The sequence below is a fragment of the Episyrphus balteatus genome, chromosome 2 (genome assembly GCF_945859705.1).
Source record: "Episyrphus balteatus chromosome 2, idEpiBalt1.1, whole genome shotgun sequence".
NCBI classification, from domain to species: domain Eukaryota; kingdom Metazoa; phylum Arthropoda; class Insecta; order Diptera; family Syrphidae; genus Episyrphus; species Episyrphus balteatus.
This window is the reverse complement of record NC_079135.1, coordinates 74,911,650-74,937,115: the sequence shown is the minus strand read 5'-3', so window position 1 is coordinate 74,937,115 and position 25,466 is coordinate 74,911,650. Positions and strand designations below refer to the sequence as shown.

Here is a 25,466-nt window from a genome sequence, read left to right as displayed (position 1 = left end):
GGACAGCAGGTAATTTTTTTTTTCGAAATATTGTAAGCTTTAAAAGGTTTACCTGTTACTTTTATTTATGGTTACCACCCTTCTAAAAAAAAACAAACTGTTTTAATTTGCCTATTATGTATTTCAATGAAAAATCGTCAAAATTGAGGATGTCAAATTATCTGAAACAGAAATAAACAATTTGTAACAAAAAGTATGTGTGGTAGTATTGAACTACAATTCACTGAAAAAAAGTTAATATTGGAAGAACCCAAGTACCTAGTTAAACGTTTCTTCAAGACCGTTTTAAAATATTAAGTAGCTACTAAGGCAATTGATATAAAAATAAATATAGAAAACTACTGATTGACATTTGCGTCTGTCTATTGAACATTATGTCCTAAATGGAGCAGTAGTGCCACAGCGGAAATGATGCCGAAGGGAGAAATTTTAATTTTAAAGCGAGCCGATTGCAAAATTTATTCTTTGCTTTGAATATTTACAAAATATGAAATTCCTAAGATAATAGTAATAATGTAATTAAATGTATTGATAAATATATTGTTTTTTTTTGATAATTTTGACAAAAATTTCGATTTTTTGCTTTAGAATCATAAGGACTTTTCAAAAGTGGATTTTTGATGATTAAAAAAATAGATGATCATTTGGCATAATATCCACTATACATGTTGTCAAGAGAAAAAAATCTTACAAAAAAAATTTTTGTTTGAATTCACAGCGATTAGGTAGGTACCTACCTCCATAAGTGCAAAATCAATCGGCACAATTTAAGTACAATTTCAACTTTGAAACAAAACTCTGATAACGTCTTTTAATCTTTTCTATACATTCACAAAAAAAAAAAAAAAATGATAAGATTTCGGTGTCATAATTGCGTCAGATATTATATGAAACAGAAAGTATAATTGTTTTTAATAAAATGAATGTATATACATATGTACATATAATTTTAATTTATAAGGAGCAATCGAGTTTAGTTGATGTTCTCAATTAAAAAAAAAATTAAAATAGCTTCTTTTCTTTCTTTCTTTTAATAACATTCAGAATGACTAAAAATTTAGATGATGATAGTGTGAGCATCAACAGTGTTTGATGGTAAAATCCAATGTTTGCTGTGGTATTTATACCTAAATGACTACAGATATTAACTACTATTACGGTAACCGAATGTTTAATAAAGTAAAGTTTTTAATCTGTGTCAATGCCCCTATAAAATAAAAATACGTGAAAATTCAAACAATCTATCTTCTTTAAAATTTCAAGTTGAATGCTGATTTGTGGTCTTAATACTAATTCTTTAATTACCAATCTATTGACGATTTATCTGACAAGTCATTGATTTTAGGTTTTATTAATTTGAAAGAGTAGGTAGGTTATTAATCAATGAATCGAAGGTATAAACGGTTATTGTTTTTTTTTTTTTTGGATAAATGATGATTTGATGATAGCAATGTGTTAAATTTAGTAAACCCTGGTGTTATGTTTGATTGATTTTTTCTGTAAAAAAAAAAATATATTTAACTCGAGGTAGGTACCTCACAATTAAACATGCTCATCTTATACGAAATCCATGTATACTAAATAAATAATTCATATTTTTCTTACGATTAAGATAAGAGAAATTAAAAACTACTTCTGTCTAACAATTACAATAATTTTAAAGTATTTATAGTTTTACCTCTAGATACTAGTAGTTGGACAATTCATTGATTGAATCGGTTGAACATTTCTTTCATAATTTTGTGCCCAAATATTGAAGTCTTAAATGGGCTCTGTGCGTCCATCTATAGATGCATCGAGCTAGGGTCTAAACTGATGGATGGATTTGCTTGAAACTTTTTTCGTAATTCCCTAGACCCGTTTTGTTTTTATTTTTTTATATCTCCTTTTTAATGCATATATCCCATATACCGTTTTCGAGGTATTGCAATTTTCACTAAAACGGCTCTCTAACGATTTTGATTAAATTTGGTCTTATTATTATTACATATTTTTAAGGTTCGTATATTTTATCAAAACATAAGCCAATTTTTATTCAAAATCTACAGACCTGTATTTCTGTTGAAAAAAAAAAAATATAAAATTTAATTTTTTTTTTAACTACAAGAGCAAATACGTACGACCCAGTTGTGCATTTTATTCAACTAAAATACCAACAACAATTTGGTAACTATACAAAAATAAATTTGATGTCAATTCATCTAAACATTATTATTATTATCAACTGGATTTAACTATCGCAAACATGCACTTTGTAAAGATATTCTGGACAAATCGACTTTAAAAATAAAATTGGTCTTCAAATAGTCCAGACAAAATAAACATAAAAAAGAGCAAACCCAGAAATAATTCGCATAGGGCTGAAAATTGGTACAGATCATTTAAATGTCGTTTAAAAAAGTAAAATGTCAAACGTCCCATGTGTGCATAAAAAGTAATTCAAGTTTTAATATCGAAAATTTAGGTTTTTCATATATAACATTGAAACAGGAGCAGCTAAAAAAACAGTATATGGATGACTTGTAGGTTTTATAATTCTCAAAAAAATATGTTATGAAACTTTTTTTTCTAAGAGATATCGTTTAGAAGATATCGTGGTTTTAAAACGTGTCGAATGTCAAATGTTCAAAAATTGCAAATTTGTGTACATAGCTTCTAAAATATGAGTTTTTTGACATATATTTTTAACTCGTATCATAAACTATAACGCTTTCCACAAAATAGCTGAAAATATTTTTTAGTAACACTTATCGTTTTAAAAGTAGTGCGCTCAAAAGAGTATACATACATACCACTCTTTTGAGCGCACTACCTTTAAAACGATAAGTGTTACTAAAACATATCTTCAGCTATTTTGTGGAAAGCGTTATAGTATATGATACGAGTTAAAAATATATGTCAAAAGACTCATATTTTAGAAGCTATGAACACAAATTTGCAATTTTTGAACGTTTGACACGTTTTAAAACCACAATACATATCTTGTAAACGATATCTCCTAGAAAAAAAAGTGTCATAAAATTTTTTTAGGGAATTACAAAACCTACAAGTCATCCATATACTTTTTTATAGCTACTCCCGTTTCAATGTTATAATATGCTCTGTACCAATTTTCAGTTGGTCGTTGGTGAGACCAACAATATTGCTATTGTCTAATGAATAGAGAACATACTGATACTGATATATTTCTTTTAATTAAAAAACAACCAAGAAAGTCTCATTGCTTTTCAACTGTTCTTTTTTTTTATAAAAGGGATTTTGCAAATTAACTTAATTACTTTAATAGCTCTTGCTCTGGATGCAATCTACATTTTAGTAGGTTGCTGTATTTATGTCAAATTGATTAAATGAATCATTTTTCTACTATACTTTACACTGTACAGATTGAGTATCTGCAACTGACTAAACTGTAGGAGGTGTATCAAAAATAAAATTTCTCCCTAAAGCACTCAGTAATAGATTAATTAATCATGAAGTTTGCTTAAAGTTAAACACGAATTTATTTTTTTTTTATTTTGATTCAACTTTGACTATGATCATCCAGGAAAACTATTAATGTAAATGATGTTTTCTATTTCCCCATCAGTAGCAAATTTTCCCACTTCTTTATGAAAAAAATGCTCAAGGTCATCACTTACATAATTCTTCAATGTACACAGACACACATAATTACTTATGCATACAAATTAAGTATTCTGATTCCAATTTCAAATGCGAGAAACATGATAGTCCCACTGTATAAAGATTTTTGTTCTTTTATTAACTGGAATCTAAATGTGAAGCTGATGCATTTATTACCCTTTTGTATCTAAATTAAGTGCTGCTTGACATAACTGCTTTTTATTTTTATACAAGTTGTGAATGTACGAGTACATAAGTGTATCTAATTTGTTGTCTTTGTGACAAAGCTATATAACCGCTATAAGCTTTGTCTGGAAGAGACTATAGAAAGCAAAATTATGAATGCAAATATTTGTTTTACCAAGCATAAACACAAGCTATGCTAAGCATTTAAACAGTTAAATATATTTTGTTTCATAAAAAAAAAAAATATGTCAACAAAATTGAATGTCAATTCTTACCTTAAGAAAACACATTTATTTACAAATTGAATTGAAATTGATACATCAAGTGCCACTTAATCATGACCAAATGACATAGATTCCCCCATTCAGACTCAATATTACAGCTGCGAGCTGCTTCTTGCTGTGGGAAACATTATGTTATTCTCGATGTAATTGAATGTATCTGTCGCTTCCTACACTATACTTATTGTGAACCAATTAACTAATGAAGCATGTCCAATGGTTTCGCTATAAAGTTTATATATGTATATTTTTTTTTTATAAATGAGGTGACCATATTTCAAAATGTATATGGGTATAGGATTGAAAATTGTATGTACAAAACATTTTAATTTTGTTTTCTTTATAATATATTATTACTGCGTTACGGTCTTAAAAATTCTTTTAAAAAACTTTAAAAAAAAATTGTTTGTTCACTTATCACTTATCATATCACTCTTAAATAAAATGTAACAGTGGGTAGCAGTGGTAACAGTGTTTGTTTTGCCCGCAAAACGAAGTAAAATATTTGATTTATTGTAGGTACCTATTACAAAAAGAATTTTTATAAAACAGGAATTATAGAAAATCGTTAGACATGTTTTTTTTTATAAAGAAATAGGCGCAACATTTTAAACGATTGCTAAACCCATTTTAGTAATTTAAAAAAGTTAAAAATCAGTCTTCTTTTTGACTCTGTAAGTTATAAAAATGGCTTTGACTAACTAAATCGTTTAACATTTTGCGCCATAGTTTTTTAATGGAATTTTTTGATTTTTTTTACATCCAAATTTATTTATAGAAGAAAAGACTTAAGTCCACCTCAATTTTTTGCCGCGCGCTTCGTATTTTAGACCAGCCTGTTTTCAGATGGCAAAAGTGGAAAAAATTATTAGAAACATAAGGGTAATAGGACAATTTAGAATAAATGGTATATGAAAGGGGAAAAATAAATTGCCCACAAACAAATTGGGGGAAAGGGGGTGGGTGTTCGATAAAGTGGGGTTTGTGTCAAAAATCCTCATATCGAAAAAAAAATAAAAAAAGTTGTGGATAATAAATAGATCTACAACTTTTTCCGATACCAAATAACCTCAAAAATATTGAAAAAATTGCAAAAATATGATTTTTTGATTTTTTACATCTTTTAACTTTTTCACACTAGCTTTCCTCTTTTTACTTGTGATATAGGTTCTATAGGACAAGTTAAGAAAAACATAGAACAATAATAATAGTAATGAGTTAACAATGAATAAAAATAAATAAAATATGATAACATTTAAATAAAATGAAAAAGGGTTTTTTTTCAACCGATATTAACGGTACTAATGCCATAGAACCGTTTTCTTGATTTCTCACCTTCTCGTTAACGACTTCAATCATTTCATCGAAATTTGTTGAAGGAAAAAGTTTTGATAATTTCAATTTAAAAACTAAGAAAAATTTTCACTTCTGCATTGAAAAAACATCAATTTTTTTAAAACGAAAGAATGAATTTTCTCGAAACATTCCTTCATAATGGCATAACGAATTCTTTTTTGAAAAATGTTTGAGAATTTTAATATACAAAAAATTATATTTACATAGAAAAAAAAAGCTCCTACAATTTATAAAACTTAACTTCCAAAATATCTTTCTTATTCAAGAAATTTAATAAAAAATTTCATTTGGAGGTTAAAAATATTTAAAAAGGTATTTTCGTAGTTTTAAAAACACGTTAAATCCTTTTTTATACATCTTAGAAATTAAAAAAAATAAAATTAAATTAAAATTATTCTTTCATAAATAATATACAAAATTTTAACCTCCCAAGCAACTTTTACGTCTTCACAACACAAATAATAAATATGCTGCAATAAATAATAAGTATATCTAGTTTTTGTTTATATATTATCAGTATTCAGTAGGGTGGGTCAAAAAAATCAAAATTCTTTTTTTTTGATTCGGTACTCCAAAAATTCGATTGCTAGACACCTCTAGAATATACACACCAAATATGAGCTCTTAATATTAATGGGAAGGTCCTCCGCTTCGCAATTTTCCATTTCTACTTCAAGCTTCTACTAAACTTTTTAGCAAATTTCTTTACATATTCTTGTACAAAAAAGACCTTGCACAGTGTACAATTGTTTCGCTTATCTAACCGTTTAATTGATATTTGAGGTCCAAAAATCGAGAAAATCCTTCAAAATTCGTTTTTTGTTCTTAATTTTTTAACAAATTCAAAAACTATATAATCAAACGCACAAGACATATTCTTGTAAGAAATAGATTGTTCCACAAAAAATGTCTTTAAATTTTTTCATTAATCTAACCATTCTAAAGATGTTCGAGGTGAAAGTTAAAAAAAATTATAAAAACATTTTTAATTTTCAAAATTTTCTAATTCACTAAAAAATTATTATTTTCAAAACCAATTAACCAAACCAATTCCCACTGATTTCAGTAGTTTTCTTTTGACTCGTATGCATTGCGATTTGGATACGATTATCTTTTAAACGGTTAAAGCAATCAATTTGATTCCAAGGAATTTTTTGTAGAACGTTTAAGCCCCTACAAGAATGTATCTTGCTAATTTGAAAATAATGAATTTTCAGTGAATTAGAAAATTTTGAAAAGTAAAAAATGTTTTATAATTTTTTTAAAATTTGTCCTCGAATATCTTTAGAATGGTTACATTAATGAAAAAACTTAATAAGACCTTTTTTGTAGAACAATCTATTTCCTACAAGAATATGTCTTGCGTGTTTGATTATTATAATTTTTCAATTTGTTACAAAATAAAGAACAAATAACGAATTTTTAAAGATTTTCTCGATTTTTGGACCTCAAATATCTATTAAACGGTTAGATAAATGAAAAAAGTGTTTTTTTGCTAAAAAGTTGATTTAAAAAAAAATGATTTTTTTTTAGTAGAAGCTTGATGTAAAAATGGAAAATTGCGAACCGGAGTACCTTCCCATTAATATAAAGAGCTGATAGCGGAGTACCTTCCCATTAATATAAAGAGCTGATATTTGGTGTGTGTATATTCTAGAGGTGTCTAGCAATCGATTTTTCGGAGTAACAAATCAAAAAAAAAAATTTCCATTTTTTTTGACCCACCCTAGTATTCAGTATACATGGTCACCATAATTCCATAGAATTTTTAATTTTATTTCGAAGTGCTGACATCGACATGTTCTTTGACAGTTTAAGTCTTATATATGTAATGTATACATGTTTATCAGTTTGGGAATAAGATATTCAGATAAAATAATATCAAATTCGCTTATGTCTGGTAAAACATGAAAATTTGTTCTAAAAATTAAAATTTCTGTGTTGTTCTTATTTACACAAATTAAATTTATAAATTTACATAAAAAATTAAAATGATTTTAAAAGATATAGTTGGTATCATGTTGCATATGTGATGATGACATCAGAACTTATCTTCTATGGAATGTAAACACCCAAATTAAGTAAACAAAATATTTTTTTTTAATAAAATAAGCTGACATGAATTGTTTTTGTATAAATTAAAAACTACATGTTAACATTTCTTTCTGGAATATTTAATGTAGGTGGGTTAAAATTCTATAGATATTTGCATATTAAAGAGAGGACTTGCGTCTATGTTTAGGTCAGCCTTCTGCAACTTACTTTATTTCAGTATATAAAATGCATCTAACTATTGTTTTAAAAAACTTTTACCTTAAAAAATCGCTTTTTTGGTCATAACAGAAATAGAAAACATGCATCCCAATTTTCTTAATTGGCGTTTGAAAAGCTATAAAGTATTAAGTTGGAGGCGGTAGCCAAAAGATCTATTAAAAAAGGAGGTCAATCACATGGTCTAGCCGTGTCTGCAATAAAAAAATTTATTCAACAACAGTTGTATATCATCTATCGCATATCTTTCTAGCTGGACCTTCAAGCGCTCTGGTTTTACCCCATAAAAAAAACACAAATCCTCCTACTACAAATTGTATTATAATAAATCAATTATTTTAACCTTAACAAATTTAATCCAACATACCATGGTACAAGATTCACAAAAATATGCAAAAAATCTGAGAAAAAATAAAAAAAAAACATTCCAAGCTACTCAATTAAATGTGTGAATTTGAGTTAATTGGAGGACATTTAAAAGTTGAAACACATAAAGAGTCATTAATTTTTTTTATGAAGGGCATTAAAAAAGACTAAACATAATATTTTTAAAGACTTGCTTAAAATCTCACATCTATTAGTTATATGGCTTAAAAACTAGATGTTTGGAATGATCATAGATCAACTTATAAGAATGACTTTCTTTGGTTGCGACGACACGATGAATACGATCGCTCGACGACAGACTATACACGGCCAAAGAAGTAATGAAGAAGAATCCACCATCAGACATTCCCAATCAAATCAATAAAATTGAATTACTAATTTTTACTGCGGTCGATCGGTTTGTCAGTGTTGCTTTGTGGGAATTTTATTTTTACTTGACCTTTAAAAACAATCAATGGATATCTCTTATAATCAAAATAAAAATTAAAACTATGGTTTTTGTGACGCGATGAGTGTCGTCGTCTTGGATATTTATTTAAAATATGCATGTAGATCAACTACGAAAGTCTTCCTTGTTTGAAGAAGGTTGCATGTGGCTTTGAACTATGTAAAATAGACTTTAATAGATAGTTTTGGGTATCTTAAGAAGAATATACCTAAACATTTTTAGATTTTTCGTATATTATAGCAATAAATTAAATAATCTGTAAAAGAAATGTAACATATGTCTAGACAGTTACCAAATGTCAGATTGTTTAATGAGAATGTTTAAAGTACATTATCCGATAGTTAATTAATATGTTTAGTTGCTTTTAAATCGCGAGTTATGGTATGACAACGGGGGGTCGCAGTGCTAATTGGGATTGGGATAGCGAGCCAGGGTGTTCGCATGATTTTCGTCATTTCTTCATACTTCACTAGTGTTCCTTTCGATTAAAAACTAGTTACGTTTCACAATCAACCCGATTCTGAATGAAAACTCTCGGGGAATTGCGTTCGGGTGAACCACACCCAATCAAAAAGTTTTGCACTGTTTTTACTTTTTCATCATTATCTTCATTAAGGGAACAAAATTAAAACAAAAGAGAAATAATATAATAATAATACATATAATAATAAAATTCAATCGAGTAGTTACTTAATGGCACATTTCAACTTTAGTTCAGTTAATGAGATATCAAATATAGAAGATCTGAAAATTTTTTGAAGCCAGTAGTATTGGTTAAAAATCTCAATTTTCGTTAAGTTTTTGACTTCTGGAGATCAAAAAATAATTTTGGCAGCTTAGATTGTTGAAAGACGTTAACGTGAAAATTGTTTAAAAAGCTAAGAAAAAAAATCATGTGTGCAATTCACACGTGGTTGAAGTGAAACCATAAAAATCTTTTAAAAAAATCGAAAAAATATAACTTTTTTTATTCCATCACTTTTTTTATAAGACAACCTACAATAAATTTTATATCATCTGAAAGTTTATTGTTTCAGCTCAAAATATTTATATCGACCATGTCTATACAACATCTACAAAAAGAGCTAGAATTTTTGAAGTGAAAACTTCTTTAGTATCGTAGTGATTTTAAACAAGATGAAACGAAAACGCGACACGACTTCAACTTGTTATAACTTTTTTGTTTTAATAGATATATGAATGAAATTTGTACTGTAGATAGGTAGTTAAATAAATTATAATTGTACAAAATTTCAATTAATTTCATATTCAAAATTCGGAGATAACGGTAAAAAGATGTTCTTTTCCAACACACGTTATATCTTTTGATCTAGTGCACATACAAATTTGATTTAACTTTAATACGCATGCTGATAACATAACCTTTTATTTGATATATCACACATAACGTTACATGCTCTACAAGTTACACAATCTTAAATTGAAAAATACTTCAAAACACATGTGGAGATCTGTTGCCAATGACCGGCCACCAGTGTAGGAAGTACCGTTATCTCAGTTCGAAATTTTGACATAGTTGGGTTAAAAAATTATTACTTTTTTTTGTAGGCATGGTAGAAATATGATTGAAGCGTTTTATGAAAGGTGATATAATATTTAGATTTTTTCGATTTTTTTTGTTTTAGCAAGAAAAACGATTTTTCAAGGTTTCACTTCTACCACGTGTGAATTTGCACACATGATTTTTTTTTTTAACGCAATTAGTTTTCATAAAAAAAGCAAAACAATCAATCTCTTTTCTCTTCTAACGCCATTAAATCCATTTTTTAAAAGCATCCTAACCTATAATAAATTTTATATCATTATTATTTCACCTTTTATATGACTCTTCAATCTTATTTCTACCAGGTCTACAAAAAAAGTAAGAATTTTTTAAAGCCAACCATGTCGAAATTTCAAACCGTTATGTGTGATATATTAAATGAAAGGTAATATTCTCAGCATGCGTATTAAAGTTAAATAAATTTGTTATGTGCTCTAGATAAAAGATATAACGTGTTTAGAAAAAGAACATCTTTTCACCGTTATCTCAGAATTTTGAATATGAAATTAATTGAAATTTTGCACAATCATAAGGTGTGTTTTTTTGTTTATCTATATAGATTTTGTGCAAAAAAACGACATCGAGATTTTTGAAATCGAAACAATTTACGTGTTAAAAACAACAAAAACTTTATCTGTATAGATTTTTGAAAAATCCCGATAATTATCCAGATTTTACTTTCTCTCGATAAAAACAGTAGTGCCAAGGTAGTTTAATTGTTGTGTTCATACAGAAATATCTGAAAATATTAACAAAAAAAAAAGCGAAGAAAATAAGGTTTGAAAAAAGCTCTCATAGAAAAAAATTATCAAAAATTTGTTTGAAATAGTTGCATTGAAATGTTAATATTTCGGTATATACGCAATGCACTTTTCAGATAAACGTCTTAAATGGATCCTGATAAGATTGTTGAACAAATATATACATAAAATTACCAAAGTTTTTTCGAAAAGTTAGAAATAAAAATAAAAAAGTTTACACGTTTGATTTTTACAAAATCGAAATAAAATTCAATATGGCTACCTTCAAACGCTTATAACACAAGAACGACGCAACTAATTTTAATGGTTATGGTCTTAAAATATACCAATGATTTTTGGTTTTTTGTGAAGAAAAAAATTTTTTTGAATCCAACATGGATGCCATGGCTATACAAATGGTTTTTGTTTTTTTGTGAAAATTTTATTTTGCATCCAACATGGATGTAATGGCCTTCCCATTTCGGAGTTAAAATAAAAAAAAAACAAAAGCAACATTTTTGACAGACAGCTGCTAAAGTGAATGTACAGTGGTGCCAAATGTTTGCATGGATTTCAAAACTCCCGATGTCGTTTTTTTGCACAAAATCTATATAGTCTATAGATAAACAAAAAAAAAAAAACAGCTATAATTTATTTAACTACCTATCTACTGTATAAATTTCATTCATCTATCTATTAAAACAAAAAAGTTATGATCAATTAATTTTTCGTGTCGCTTTTTCGTTTCATCTTGTTATTTCAAATCACTACGATACTAAAGAAGTTTTCACTTCAAAAACAATTTTGAAGAATGATGTTTGTACAAATAAATATTAGGTAATTTTAATTAAAACGAAATGCTTTGAAATGATAGATTGATATTTTGTGGATTAATGTTTCAATGTTGACTGAGAAAACGATTTCATCCTATCTAGAAGTTCGAATATGTTCAAACTTTTTGTTTGGTAAAAGCTTGCCTATTAAGTAAATCTGTGAACGTTAAAAATGACCACCCAATTCTCGGGATCTCAACAAAATTGAAAAATTTTAGAGCAACATTTAACGCCATATATGCAGATGGAAATAATTCTTTAATTTGAAAAAATAGTAAGAAAATTTCGAAGGTGGTTGTTCTAAAATAGCAACTGAATTTAGTTGAAAATTAGTGGAACGTTTATGAAAACATGTCAAAGTTTGATGTAAAATGAAGAACATGTCTTAACTTTATTTTCAAATTTTAAACGTGAACTTATATTTTCGTGATATGCTCTTATTTCTTCTTGTGTCTGTTTTTTGAACATTGTTTTGTTTTGCTGCTTCCTATGTATGAGAAAGTGGTTAGAAAATTTGTTCGTTTTTGGCCTGGAAAACCAGTATGAAGTAATTTTTCCGATCTTAAACCAATATCTGTAGAAACCTCATTCAGGTTTAAGATTAAACGACATTGACAGTCAGAATTAAGGCAAATAGATACCTACCTATATTCCTAGATTCGAAAGGTATCAGTTTAAAATGAAATGTGAAGCGAGTAACCTGGGTTTGAAAATTAAAAAAAAAAAAAAAAAAAAAGAGATAAAGTCACGTACCAAAAATGGAGTGATTGCTAAATATACTTTCTTTCAGTTTTAATTTTTTCTTAAATCGACCATTATTTCGGTCAAAATCAACCTTATTTCATTTATAGCCAATTTTTCAACCTTCTAATAAACAGTCAGTTAACTGTTGACGAATAAAGTTATTAGGCTCATAAACAATCAGATAAAAACATTGAATATTTCAATTAAAAATAATGTATTCCACAGAATAACAAAATAAAAAATTGTCAAATTCAAAAATACTCAAAATTAAACGTCATTTTTATTCATGATTGTTTTTGTTTTCTTGTGTTCCGCTGTATTTTTTTCAAAATTTTTTCAAAACAGCTTTGACAATTGACACAAATTTTTATTGGGGTTATTCCTCAGAATAATTTTTATTCGTCTCTGAAAGAAGCAGATAGATTTATTCCTAGGAATAAGCTACATATGTCTTCCTGTTGAAAAATTGATTTTTTCTCTATCCTTATGTATAAGAACTAACTAACTGTTTAGCTGGCTACTGAGAAATTAGCCCTTAAGAAATTAAAATAAATTAATAAAGTAATTTGTTAATTTTTTGTTGTTTTTTTTTTAAGTTAAAAACACTGTAACTTACAAAATCAAGGATTTTGTCCAACATAATTCAAAAAGACAAAAATCGATTGTTTATCCCATATCAAGAATAACATAGGTATTTATTAAGTTTATAAACTCTGACAAATTAATCATCCAACTGAAGTTCATCCGATAAAAAAAAAATCATTGGTTCTCATGGATTTGAACTAGTATAAAATTCAAATAAATCTTAATGTGTAAATTTGGCCTTTAATTTCTATCTATAAACATTGTCATCTTCACATTAATGTTCGAGTTAAAGAAGTTGACATTTCTCTATAATAAATCAAAATGAAAAAAAGAAAACAAAATGTATCGGTATCCATGTCCAGTCTTGAGTAGATTAATTGCCCTCGCATAACTTCTAGATAAACCAGACATATCTGCAACTGTATTCAAATTTTATAACAAAACAAAATACAAATTCTTTTGCATTGTAGAATGCACATAGATCACGGTTCAGCAATTTAAGCTCGATTTTAAATTGCTTACAATTGAAAGCAATTACGGATAAGTTGCACAGAGGTGGATATGCTAATCGTGTGCTTTTGCTTTTCTTATATATGTATAAGAATGGTGACCAACGCATCTGAATTAATGATATAATAAATAGTTATTTCAAGGTCTTGTTTATGTTGTTTTATATCTTGAGCAATCGTAAAAACTTGCTTTAATATGCAGGGTGTCCAACCTGCGGATAAAAATCATGGGTTGCAGTGTTAATTATATTATAAGTTTAAGGACTGAACGGTTTAGTTTTATCATAAAGTATGACATGAATTCCTTAATTTTGAAATAATATATCGCAGAACTGACTTTAAAAGCATATAAAAAATTAAAAAAACTGACTTCAATCCCATTTTATAATTTTATAAAATATTTTTTTTCCACAAGACGAAATGCTCGTACAATGCAAGGCTAACAAAATTGGCGATGAAATCAAAATATGTATGTAACTAAAATCTAATGTAATCAATTTAGTTAGGATGACCTTAAAGGTTATTTGATAAATATTTCTGCCTTTTATCTTGATATCTACTGATTTAATTTCAGAAACTTGGTCACCGTACAAAAAATTATTCTATTTTTCTTTTTTTAATCAGTAAATCCATCGACATAAATTACAGATTACGAATATGTACTCATACAAGGTAACAGCTCTTTTTTGTAATTCATTGAAAATTTATTATATTTTGTCATTGATTCATATATATAATAATTTATGTATATTATTTTTACGAGCGATTGTGATGTGACACAACTGAGTCTTAGTTAAATCAAATAGAATAATAGAAATGACAAGTGGTATTTTTAATTCAATTGCAAAATATTTATCAGCTAAATTTTTACTGATAACGTTACAATGAATTTTTTTTCAAATTGAAATGGTCAGCTGAAGGAACCTGAAAAGTAGTTTTTTTGTGTTATTTTTTTAATAGTGATTTTTAATATAAATAAGGTGTTCAAAGGCTATAATAAATACGATAAATAAATAACATAAGGAATACAGTCACAATCAAAAGAAACGTTACTGTTTTCTGGCGTTAAATTTTTTAAAAAGGTCTTTTCACATAAACATTTTTATTACAACCTCTCTGCCACAAACATTTTTTTCAAGTTCAGGTCTTCATCAATGTAATAAGAATTATTTATAACAAAACAAATCTAAATGCCTTTTCTTTTTTTTCAGATTAAACAATGAAATGGCTAAAAATGACATAGTACAAATTTATCTAATTAATGAACATACTTCAAATTTATATTAAAAAAGTCAATATTCAACCAAATTAAGTACAAATATACAAAAAAAAAAAAACAAAATGGCCACTAAACCAGATCAGGATGTCGTTGATAAGGTGAAAAATGGCGACAATGAAAAATACAATCAGAAACTAGATGGTAATACAGAAACACTGCCACTTACAACTAATAAAACGAAAGCAGAAGTAGAATCAAGAGATGCAGAGTCTGGAAAAACTCGAAGAGGTAAGATAGACATTAAAATCTTTTCTTCTACAATTTTTTTAAAATGTTTTCTTTGAAAGTTTTAAACCCTAAGAAAATCATTGTTAACTTAAATTTTGTTTTCCAATAGTTTTTTTTTTTAAATTAGCTTTTTAAATATTCCCTTATACTTAAAGAGATGGCAAAAGAAATTACTTGCTTTTGTTTTTAAATGTTAAAGGTTTTAAAAAAATAAAAATGATAATTTAGTTTGTAGGCGAAGTTTGAAGATCCAACAAATGTATAGATACATAAACAAATAAAAAGAATATTAGTTGAACTCAAAAACAACTACATTCCCATCATTGCTATAAAGGTTTTGTTTTATGTTTATTCCTTTTCAAACTTTAACGTGTTTTTCTCAAAATTATAAAGGCTTTAGCTGTTTAGTTGTAATGTTTTTTGACAATTTTTGAAATGCTTTGTAACACTATAAAAAAGAACAAATTTAATCCATTGACCCATAACCGTGACAGTGGGAAAAAAAGATGGTAGATCTGTTGATGATAATGTGAAATCATCTAAAAAGTTAGGGAATGGCCAGCAAAGAAAACTCGTCAAACTATTGAAGACAGCATTTGCTTTGTTGAAAGAAATATTACGCATACGCCATAGTGACCCGTTAATTTTCTTCTAATTCAAAGGCTGTCAAAATTAAATAGACAGAGTGAAAATTCTATACACGGCTAAAAATTCTGGAGTATTTTTTAATACACCTCTTGTATTAAATGAATTTTCAATACAAAAAATATTACATTTTAATACTTCCAAAATATTTAAATTATTTTTAATCGTTTTTGTATTAAATTTCAATATTTAATTATTAAGTTTACTACTTGTTATACAAAAATTATTAGAAAATAATCTCCGTGGGTTAAATTCTAATCTTGTATTGAATTGAATACCGCTGTATTAGATTTTAATATTTTTGTATTACATTTTAATATATTGTATTACATTTTAATATATTTGTACTACATTTTAATGTAAATTGTATTACATTTTAATATAATTGTATTAAAATGCAATACAAATTTAATAAAAACTAATATAAAAAGTATTAAATTGTAATACAAGAATATTAAATTTTAATCAAACGACGCCAGCAGCCAGAAAAAAAAATCCATTGTTTGAGCTACCTTTTCTAAAAAAAAAAATTAAACAGAAACTGTAAATTTGTACTAATTTGAAGGCGCTTTGTGTTTTTTCGAAGCAAAATGCATATATTGCAGATGAATTTTGATCGGCAGTAAGATTTTACATACCACAGTTTGTGAAACAGATAAACTAGAGAAAATAATATCACCATTATTATATTATTTATGATTAATATTTATTTTCAGTAATGAATTTTGGAAAAAGAATAAATCCTATCAACTTTAAATACATTTGGTATTAAATTGAAATATTATTGTATTATTTTTTAATAAAATTGTTATTAGAAATTAATATAAAAAGATTAAATTTTAATATGCAATACTTGAAATTTAATACATTTGGTATTAAATTCTAATATAAACTGTATTATTTTTTAATACAACTATATTAAATTTTAGTACATTTTGTATTAACTAAAATTTTTTAATACTTGTCATGTATGAAATTTTAATACATTTCTGGTGTAGACCTATGTATATGTAATCCAAAAAATATTAAAAAATACTCCAGAATTTTTAACCGTGTAGCTAGTCCAGATTTTACACGTTGTTCTCAAATCTCGGAAGAGAAAGAAAAGTGAAACAAAAAATAAAAATTCTTAGTCTTCTTTAAACAATAAAAATTCAAAATTATAAAAACTGTCCAAACATCAATAACTATAAAGTATAATATATGATCAAATAAATAAACTAATGAGATCAGATCATCAAATTTTATATTATTTTTACTTGCGAGGGGTTATATATCAAGTTATGCATTCGTACAAAAAAAAAATTTAGATAACATTTTTCCATGACATTACGATGGTAGACAATGCCAAAAAAGTGGGTCCCGGAAGTCCGTCTATCTGTCTGTCTGTATAAGTAGCTACAGCCTAAACGGATGCGCCGATTAATGTCAAACTTGGTATGTAGCGTTATTTGGCGACTCTCCACAGGGGTTTTTGGAATTAATTTTTTTGGACCAAAAATAACGGTACTTTAGTAAAATTGAAATATCTCGAAAACAGCTCCAAAGATTTTTTTTTTTAAATTCAAATGCTAGTTTTAACAACTTCACTGTCCAATGAATCATTTTTGATTCATGAATTGTATTTGTTCCCATGTTTCCTACGTTCATGAATCATATATGATTCAACATTATTACTAAACGAATATTATTCTACGTCCCTATATAAACTTGTAAAAAAACATCTCTACGTTCTTGCTTGAAAAAAAAACATCATTATCACGTCCTATGAATCACATTTGAACATAAATTATTTTTTGTACCGCGTTTACAGCGTCCATGAAGCAATTGTGATTCATGAACTTGTATTTTTAATAACGGATATATTTTATACAAAAAATCAGAGAAATAATTTTAATATCCTTTTGTATGTTTATACAGCCCCTAAATATGACTGCAGTAAAAATTGAAATATACAGGGTGTCCCACAGTCACCGCCCCAAACGAAAACCATGGATTCCTGAGGTCATTTTAAGTCGAAAAACTTAAGAGGTAATTTTCTCGTTTTCGTCCCGTTTTCGAGTTACCACGGTTTTTATGATATTTGTTCTCTTTTCCCTTATCTGGCTTTATCTTTTTATTACAGTTTTAGTTTGTCTCAAAACTTTTTTTTCTGCGGAAAACCGTTTCTCCACAATTTTGCATCAAACACAATTTTCTTCGTTTTTTAAGTTGTTTTTTACACTTTCATATAATTTAAGTCAAAAAAACACGTTAATGAGTATTGATTTTTTGTGCTTTTTATTAAAGCCCAGTTTATTTTCATAAAAAAAATAAGTTTTATTTCATAAAAAAGGCTACTGAAAGTAATTAAAAAAAAATAAACAAACTGAGTGAATTAAAAAAAAATAATTTTTAAATAAAAAATTAATTTAAATGAATTAAAAACTTTTTCTGAGCTATTGTGGTTAAGAAAAGAACAAATAAATAAAGCTCAGAAAAAGTTTTAATTCATTTAAATAAATTTTAACAAATCAAACGTAGTTTGGCAAAGATAAAGCTAGATAAGGGAAAAGAGAACAAAAATCATAAAAACCGTGGTAACTCGAAAGCGGGACGAAAACGAGAAAATTACCTCTTGAGTTTTTCGACTTAAAATGACCTCAGGAATCCATGGTTTTCGTTTGGGGCTGTGACTGTGGGACACCCTGTATTTAAGAAAACTCATTTTTCCTCAATGAGATTTTTACTTGCTCAATAGGGCAAGTATTGGTTTCGTGTAAAAAAAAAAATTCGAGGTTTTAATCAAAACTAACATTACGATGATGGAGAAGTCCGAAAAAGTGGTTTTCGTCATGACGTCCGTCGGTCTGTGCGTCGGTGCGTCGGTGCGTCGTCACAAAAAGCTGTACATGAAGCTGCAGCCTAAACGGGTTGAGGGATTTTCTTGAAATTTGGTACAGATGATTTTTTTGTAATTTCCAAGGTTGTTTTTTTTTGTTTTTTAATATCTCGCTTTAAACGTATACCTCCCATACAAAGTTTTGGAGTTATTGCAACTTTCTCGAAAACGGCTCTAACGATTTTGATTAAATTTAACATACGTAATGCTGTTTGCAGTTCTAACATAACTGCGTTTTTAGTTTTTCTCAAAAAATGCGGATAGTGAAAATATGACATTAACTCTTTTTTAAATCGCGGATGTCGGCTCTTCCCGTACATCTTAATGGATTTATTGCAATTTTCTCGTAAATGACTCTAACGATTTCGATTAAATTTTACACAAGTAATGTTATACGTAAATCTAACGTAACTGCATTTTTAGTTTTTCTCAAAAAATACGGATAATGGAAATATGACTTTACATTTTTTTTAATCTTTGATGTCGGCTCTTCCCGTACACCGTTAATGAGTTATTACAATTTTCTAGACTAAATTTGATATACATAATGCTTTAAGTGATTTTAATATATGTAGCTAATTGCGTTTTTTGTTTTTGTCAAAAAAACACGAGTACACGAGTATGTAACAAAAATATGGCGAAAGAAAAACTAAAAAAAAATAATTTCGTATTTTTTCATTTCTTATGAAATTCCTTAAAAAAATCAAATTTTAACTAATTCAATATATTTTTTTTTTAAATCTTTGACATAAAAGCTACTTTTATCATAAGAGCATTTTATTTTATACTACTTATGAAATTTTAAATTTCTTGAATAAAAAGCTTTAACATTATTGTTACTTTAAGCATAAGAGCAAGTACGTGCGACCCCAGTCGTGCAATTTATTTTGTATATTCTAATGAGTAAATTAATTTAAAACGAACAAGAAAATATAAAAAAAATTAAATAACAATAAACAAGGATTACAAATTATTTGCACTTTTGTGTGCGGCGTTAAAGCATGTTAAGAAGTATGCAATACCGTCTTCACCATAAGGGCACACGGGGCCCGTGCCCAGGGCCCCCATTCTCAGGGGGGCCCTGAAGGAACGAAAATTTCTCTCACACATTAATTCTCAAAACATTTTTGTCGGGCAGACCATCTACCAAAAAATTTTATTTTTTATATGTCAACCAAACAAAGCTTTTTCTACACCTATACCAACATAACCCATATGATTTCAAGGTATTTTTTAACGCTGATTCCAATGATCAATCTGTAATGTACCTATTCATGTTGATCTGACACAAATATCTGAAGTGTAGTTTTTCAATTTTTAAAAATCTGCACCTTATCTTCAAATCAGGGAAATTAGGACTTGCGGATATGAGATTTTTTAAATTTTCGACATAAGTTATAGAACATCTAAACAAAGATAGAAACCAAAAATTAGCCTATTAGCACTAATTCCAAGATTGTACCTAGATGTTTTTTAGTGCATATCCCAAAATTTACTCTTTTCTCAAAAATACCATTTAGTCATAAATATGAATGTTTTTTTGCATTGCATTGTTTTGATTTTTAATGATAATGGATCCTAGAAACCTTCATGCAAAATTTGGTTCCGCTAACTTTTAAGGGTTTTTCGGTAGTAAGTTAGCAACTGTTATAATAATACGGGTTGACAGATGAAAAACAGGTATAACCTTTTTCAGAGACATCAGATTGCCTTGATTTTAAATTTTTTGGAATCAGCATTAAAAAATAGCTTGATATCATGTATCATTATGTGTATATATAATACCATCCTCTCCATTTCGCGATTTGTCCCTGAAAATCGCTAGTTGCGGACATGAGATTTTTCTAGATTTTTGAGGTATGTTATAGAATGCCAAAACGAAGGTATTGAGCAAAAAAATTTATATTAGTATTCATTCTTAGGTTAAACCCTTATTTGACTGGATTAATAGACGATCTGATAATTTCAATCTAATCTAAATTGAGTATTTTTATTACATGTTCTTAGCGTGTATAATCATTTCCAACTATAACAATCATCTTATATCGTTTTTGGTCAATAATCATATTTGATTCATAGGACGTGTTCATATGATATGAACACTTACTACGTCCATGAATCATATGGAAACACTAAGTAAAACTTTTTTCTTAACAAAGCAACAAAATTATTAATGGTAAAAAAAGCATTTTGCCTCATATCTGCGTCAGTCGCAATACTTTCTACCACAAAAAAAGTTTGGACGTAGAGAACATTTTGAATCAATTTATGTAGGGACGTAGTATATTTTTCATATTTATGATCATATATGATTCATGGACGCTGGAAATACGGTGCAGAAAACTTCTATGTATCAAATGTTATTCATGGGACGTAAAGAAAATGCCTGTCTTTCTGACACAAAATTATGAACGTAGCTACTTTAATTTACCAGTTTGCATATGGACAGTGAAGTTGTTAAGCTAAAGTCTATCTTTCAATGAATTTTTTTTTTTTTGAAAATCATTATTAACGGTAGGTACCTGCCATAGAACCGTTTTTTTTTCAAATCCGATTATCTCCGAAATTGCTTATTCGATTTCAACGAAACTTTTTTGAATAAGCATTTATATAATTTAAATATAAACCAAAAATTACATTTCCAAAAAAATAATTTTTGGATTAAAAAAAAAAAAAATTTGAAATTTTTTTTTGAAAAATCAAATTTTCGAAAATTGAATTTTTTTGAAATTTTGTTTTTAGATGTTGATTAGTGATTATTACAAAATGGCATACCAATTTTATTTTAAAACTTTTTTTCCAAAAAATTATTTATAAACAATTATTTTTTTAAAAAACGGCTCTAAGGATTTTGAAAAATTTTTTTCTAAAAATGCATGTTAATATATCAGTCAAAACTGCATACTTGTTTTGGAAGGCAATTTAATTTCAGATTTTATTTTATTTTATTTAAAAAAAAAACGAATTTTATTTTTTTTTTGATTTTTGTTTTTAGCTATATAGTTGGTACCTACATTTTCCAAATTTCTATATAAAAAGTCTTAAAAATTTAAGCAACTTTAACTCCAAGAGCAAGTTCGTGCTACCCAGTCGTGCATTTTATTTTAAGTTCTATTAAAGTTATGATAAAATTAAATTAAAAATATTTGTTCATGAATTTTTTTACAAAAATCTTCTATTATAAGCAAATTTAACAATTGTCATAATTTTATAAAATTGCTTTTCCAGCTTAAGTTTTCAATTTTTATTCGTGCAAAATCAGTTGTAACGGATTCATTACCTAGGTATAGTTGTATTAACTCTTCCATCTCTGGTTGGATCTCACAGGTACACGTGCAGTTCATTGCTTAGAGGTTGTTATCGATAAATTTCAACTTGAACATATATTTACTAATTTTTGACTCTTTTTAAACTTCATAAATAAGTATAGAAAATTGAAGACTGGACTTAAAAGAAATTTAATAGACGTTATCAAGACTTCAAATAATTCTATCAATCTATTCAAAAAGTTTTCTCGTTTGCTTATTTTTGTTTAGATTTTTTTTTTGTTTTTATAGTTTATGGCGGCTTGGAGAGACATTAGCCCTAATCCATCACTTGTGACTGTGACACAAATTTAAATTTTCACACAGTTTAATCTCAGAAAATAAAAGAATATGTATATCAATGCATTAAGTAACATCGATAAGTTTCAATAATACAAATCAATTGTGCAAAAAAAGTCATGTTCTCCTATCTCATAAACCTTTCTAATTTAAATATTTTTGTCATTATGGCATCCATGCACATTGCCCGATAACCGCTGTTTTCACCTTACATAAACAATTAATCATCTCTATTAAACTTTTAAACATAACACTAGAGGACATTGTGTCAACTTGAATAATAAATAAAATAAATATGCCATCAATTACATTATACTATATTTTATTTATAAAAAATAAAATGATACAAAACTGAAGACGTCAAAACTAATGACCAAACGAATCAGTAGAGACATTAATCGCAATAGTGCTGACATAATTCACTATACTACACAGTATTGTTGTATGTATTATACACAATATGATGATAATATGTTAAATAAAAAACCAATTCAGATTATAATCAGCAAACTAAATTGACTTATTGTAGAGTAAAATGCCGAACACCTCCAGTTGTCAACATGCTAATCAAATTACGTGGGCGTAATGTTATAGCTGACAAAATAATATTAAACAAAATTTAAATAAATTTGAAACAAAAATAAGATTGAGGGTTATTTTTTTATCGTTTCAATTAGAATATTTTGAGAATTTTTTAGTGTTGAATATCAGAATATCTCACACTCATCAAAACATTATCAATTATTAGCCCAGGAACCTTGTACATCAGACCGTTTGCCAAAGTGATTTAATTTGATTTTTGACAGAGTTATTTAAATCCATTTCAGGTGCTAAGGATAATTCATTTGATTTACATATTTTTTTAAATTTAAAATTCCTTTTTTTCAATTAAAGAAGTGCTTCCAGAATTTCTTTAAGGACTACAATAACTGTACAAAAAAGTTTTTATGACCTGTAGTCCAAAATGCGTTTCGCCCAGGTTGGGCTCATCAGTTAGATGAAAGGGTCTTAGAAAGGGTACAACAGGATCTAACTGATGAGCCGAACTGTTGTACCTGGGCGAAACTTTTTTAAATTGAATTTTATTCATAAAGTCCACATAACATAAACAAAAATTATGAATTTATTTTCATTATTTTAGTTTTCTGTTTTCTTTCTTATAATTACTGTACTTCATTAAAATTTTGATATTATAAGCGAGCATTCTTTTTTTAGACAAATATTTATTCATTAATTTTATTTCATTAAATTATTATTTTTTACATAAATAATTAATTTAAATTATTATTTATTTATTTATTTTATCCATATTTTTTCCCATAGGTCGATTATCATTTGACGCCTTAATGCAACTTTCACCCAAGCGTCGACTACTTTACATTGCAACAGCCAGTTTATGTGCCTTACTTTTAGTTATAATTATATTTTTGATAGCCTTTTGGCCAGAAGTGCCATTCTACTTGAAAGCAGAGCTTTGTGTGGATAAAGAATGCGTTTTAGCAAGTCAACAGGTAAATTAAAAAAATTAAAATAATTGTGCATCTATAAATAACTATTTTAATACCTATATTTTATTTATTTTTATAGATTTTACTTTGGTCAAATATTTCATATAAACCCTGCCAAAACACCTACAAATGGGCTTGTGGGAATTTCCGGAAAGAGTATGAAGAAAATGATTATTTTGTGATAAAAAGAGGAGAATGGGATTATCAAACATATAATGAGTATGAAGGTAAGAATTTTATATCAAGTCTAATTGTCTACAATCTTTAAAAAGATGGAAAAAAAGGTGTGTTAGCTACAAGTTTATGAGGTTTGATAAAATTACGTTAAAGCGAAACTAAACACACAAAAGGTGAATATCGTGTGATAAAGAACCATAAGAAAAAAAATCAATTTATAAATTTGCAATAAAAGAATATCTAAATATATTTGAGAAGTTCAGAATAAAAATGGGTGCATTAGTTTGAACTTTGAGAAGCTTTTTCTCAAGAAGTAAATTATCTTTATCTCTGCAAATTCTTTCTTTCATTCTATTTGATATAAAACGATACCCTTATTAGTTTGTAAGACCTTAAAACATCCAACCTAGGTACCTAAACCTACTCAAATCACAGAAGACAAGAAGTCATTTGATTTTCATGAGGTGTCAACCTTTACATAAGATGATTTTAAATAAAAAGGTGTGAGCTCCACACTGGAAACGACAATTTAACAAGTTGTGTCTTTGGGGAAGCATAGAAAACAGTTACAAAATAAATGTCACCTCTTCTTGTGACTTTTGCGTTATCAGTGACGTTGGGTATATCGGTATATTAGCCTAAGTAACTTAGTTCTTATTTTAGATCTGTTCCACACTTTTTCTGCACTAATACAAGGTCTGAAAAATGTCTTAAAGTTTGGACGAAAATTATCTCAGAAAGAAATAAAAGTGCAAAACATTGCAAAAGAATCTGGAACAATTGACCACAGTAATAAAATCATGATTTCTTTCTCTACGCTAAATTTTATAAAATCTAAGAAAAGAGATTTTTTTTTAATGCTAAACGCAATTTAACGATTTTATTTAACAATAACACCAATTTGATTTAGGTATGTTCTTCTTTCTCGTATTTATTTGACACACGTCCACCTTCTATATGACTTATATTTCAACCGAACGAAATTTTTGGGATTAAATACCTATGTCAGGGTGGGCAAATTTGTTACTCTCCCGTGAGCACCCTAAAGCAAAATTTTTGAAATTTCAGACTTAGTGCAGAACAGATCTATAAGTATAAGAAACATTAAGCAGAAAAGAGTAAAAAAATAGTGAAATAATAACCAGAAACCTATTTGCCTGTTAAGCGTGCCGGCTAGTTCACTAATAAATATATGTTTCATATCAAGAGTCAGAATCTATAACTCCAAATTGCAATAGTAGGTACGTTATTATTCCCTTAAACATTACACCCCGACTTATTAACGATCTAGTTGATGCACCTCTTTCCGAAAAGCGTGGAAGTAGAATTTTAACTCGAAGCTAAACTCCTTTTTTCAGGTCATGGTATAATGATAGAAATTAAAATTTTGATCCTTACGGGACATGTTGCTCCTTACGCGACCCTGCATTACTTGGTCTTTCTTTGAAGTGACGACCGACACGCTTTGCACACATTTGTTTTAGCAGCGTGTGTTTGACGACGTTCATCATCAAATCAGGGTTTTCATTCATAATTTCAGGGGCAGCATCTCTGATGGCTTCTTGGTAATGTTGCCACTGGTTTTCTACATGTTGTGGAGACATAAAATTCGCTGTAA

General features: G+C 27.7%; 1 protein-coding gene across 3 annotated transcripts in view; it reads left to right on the top strand.

Moving 5' to 3' along the window:
• The window catches only part of LOC129908446 (protein gone early), a 77,458-nt gene that overhangs the window by 3,589 nt on the left and 48,403 nt on the right, over positions 1-25,466 (top strand). For all 3 annotated transcript variants that reach the window (XM_055984913.1, XM_055984912.1, XM_055984910.1), the window contains 3 exons: positions 14,737-15,032; positions 23,487-23,674; positions 23,751-23,898. In XM_055984913.1, coding sequence (XP_055840888.1) covers positions 14,867-15,032; positions 23,487-23,674; positions 23,751-23,898 — 502 coding nt within the window. In that variant the 5' untranslated portion in view covers positions 14,737-14,866. The remainder of the gene's footprint in view (positions 1-14,736; positions 15,033-23,486; positions 23,675-23,750; positions 23,899-25,466) is intronic.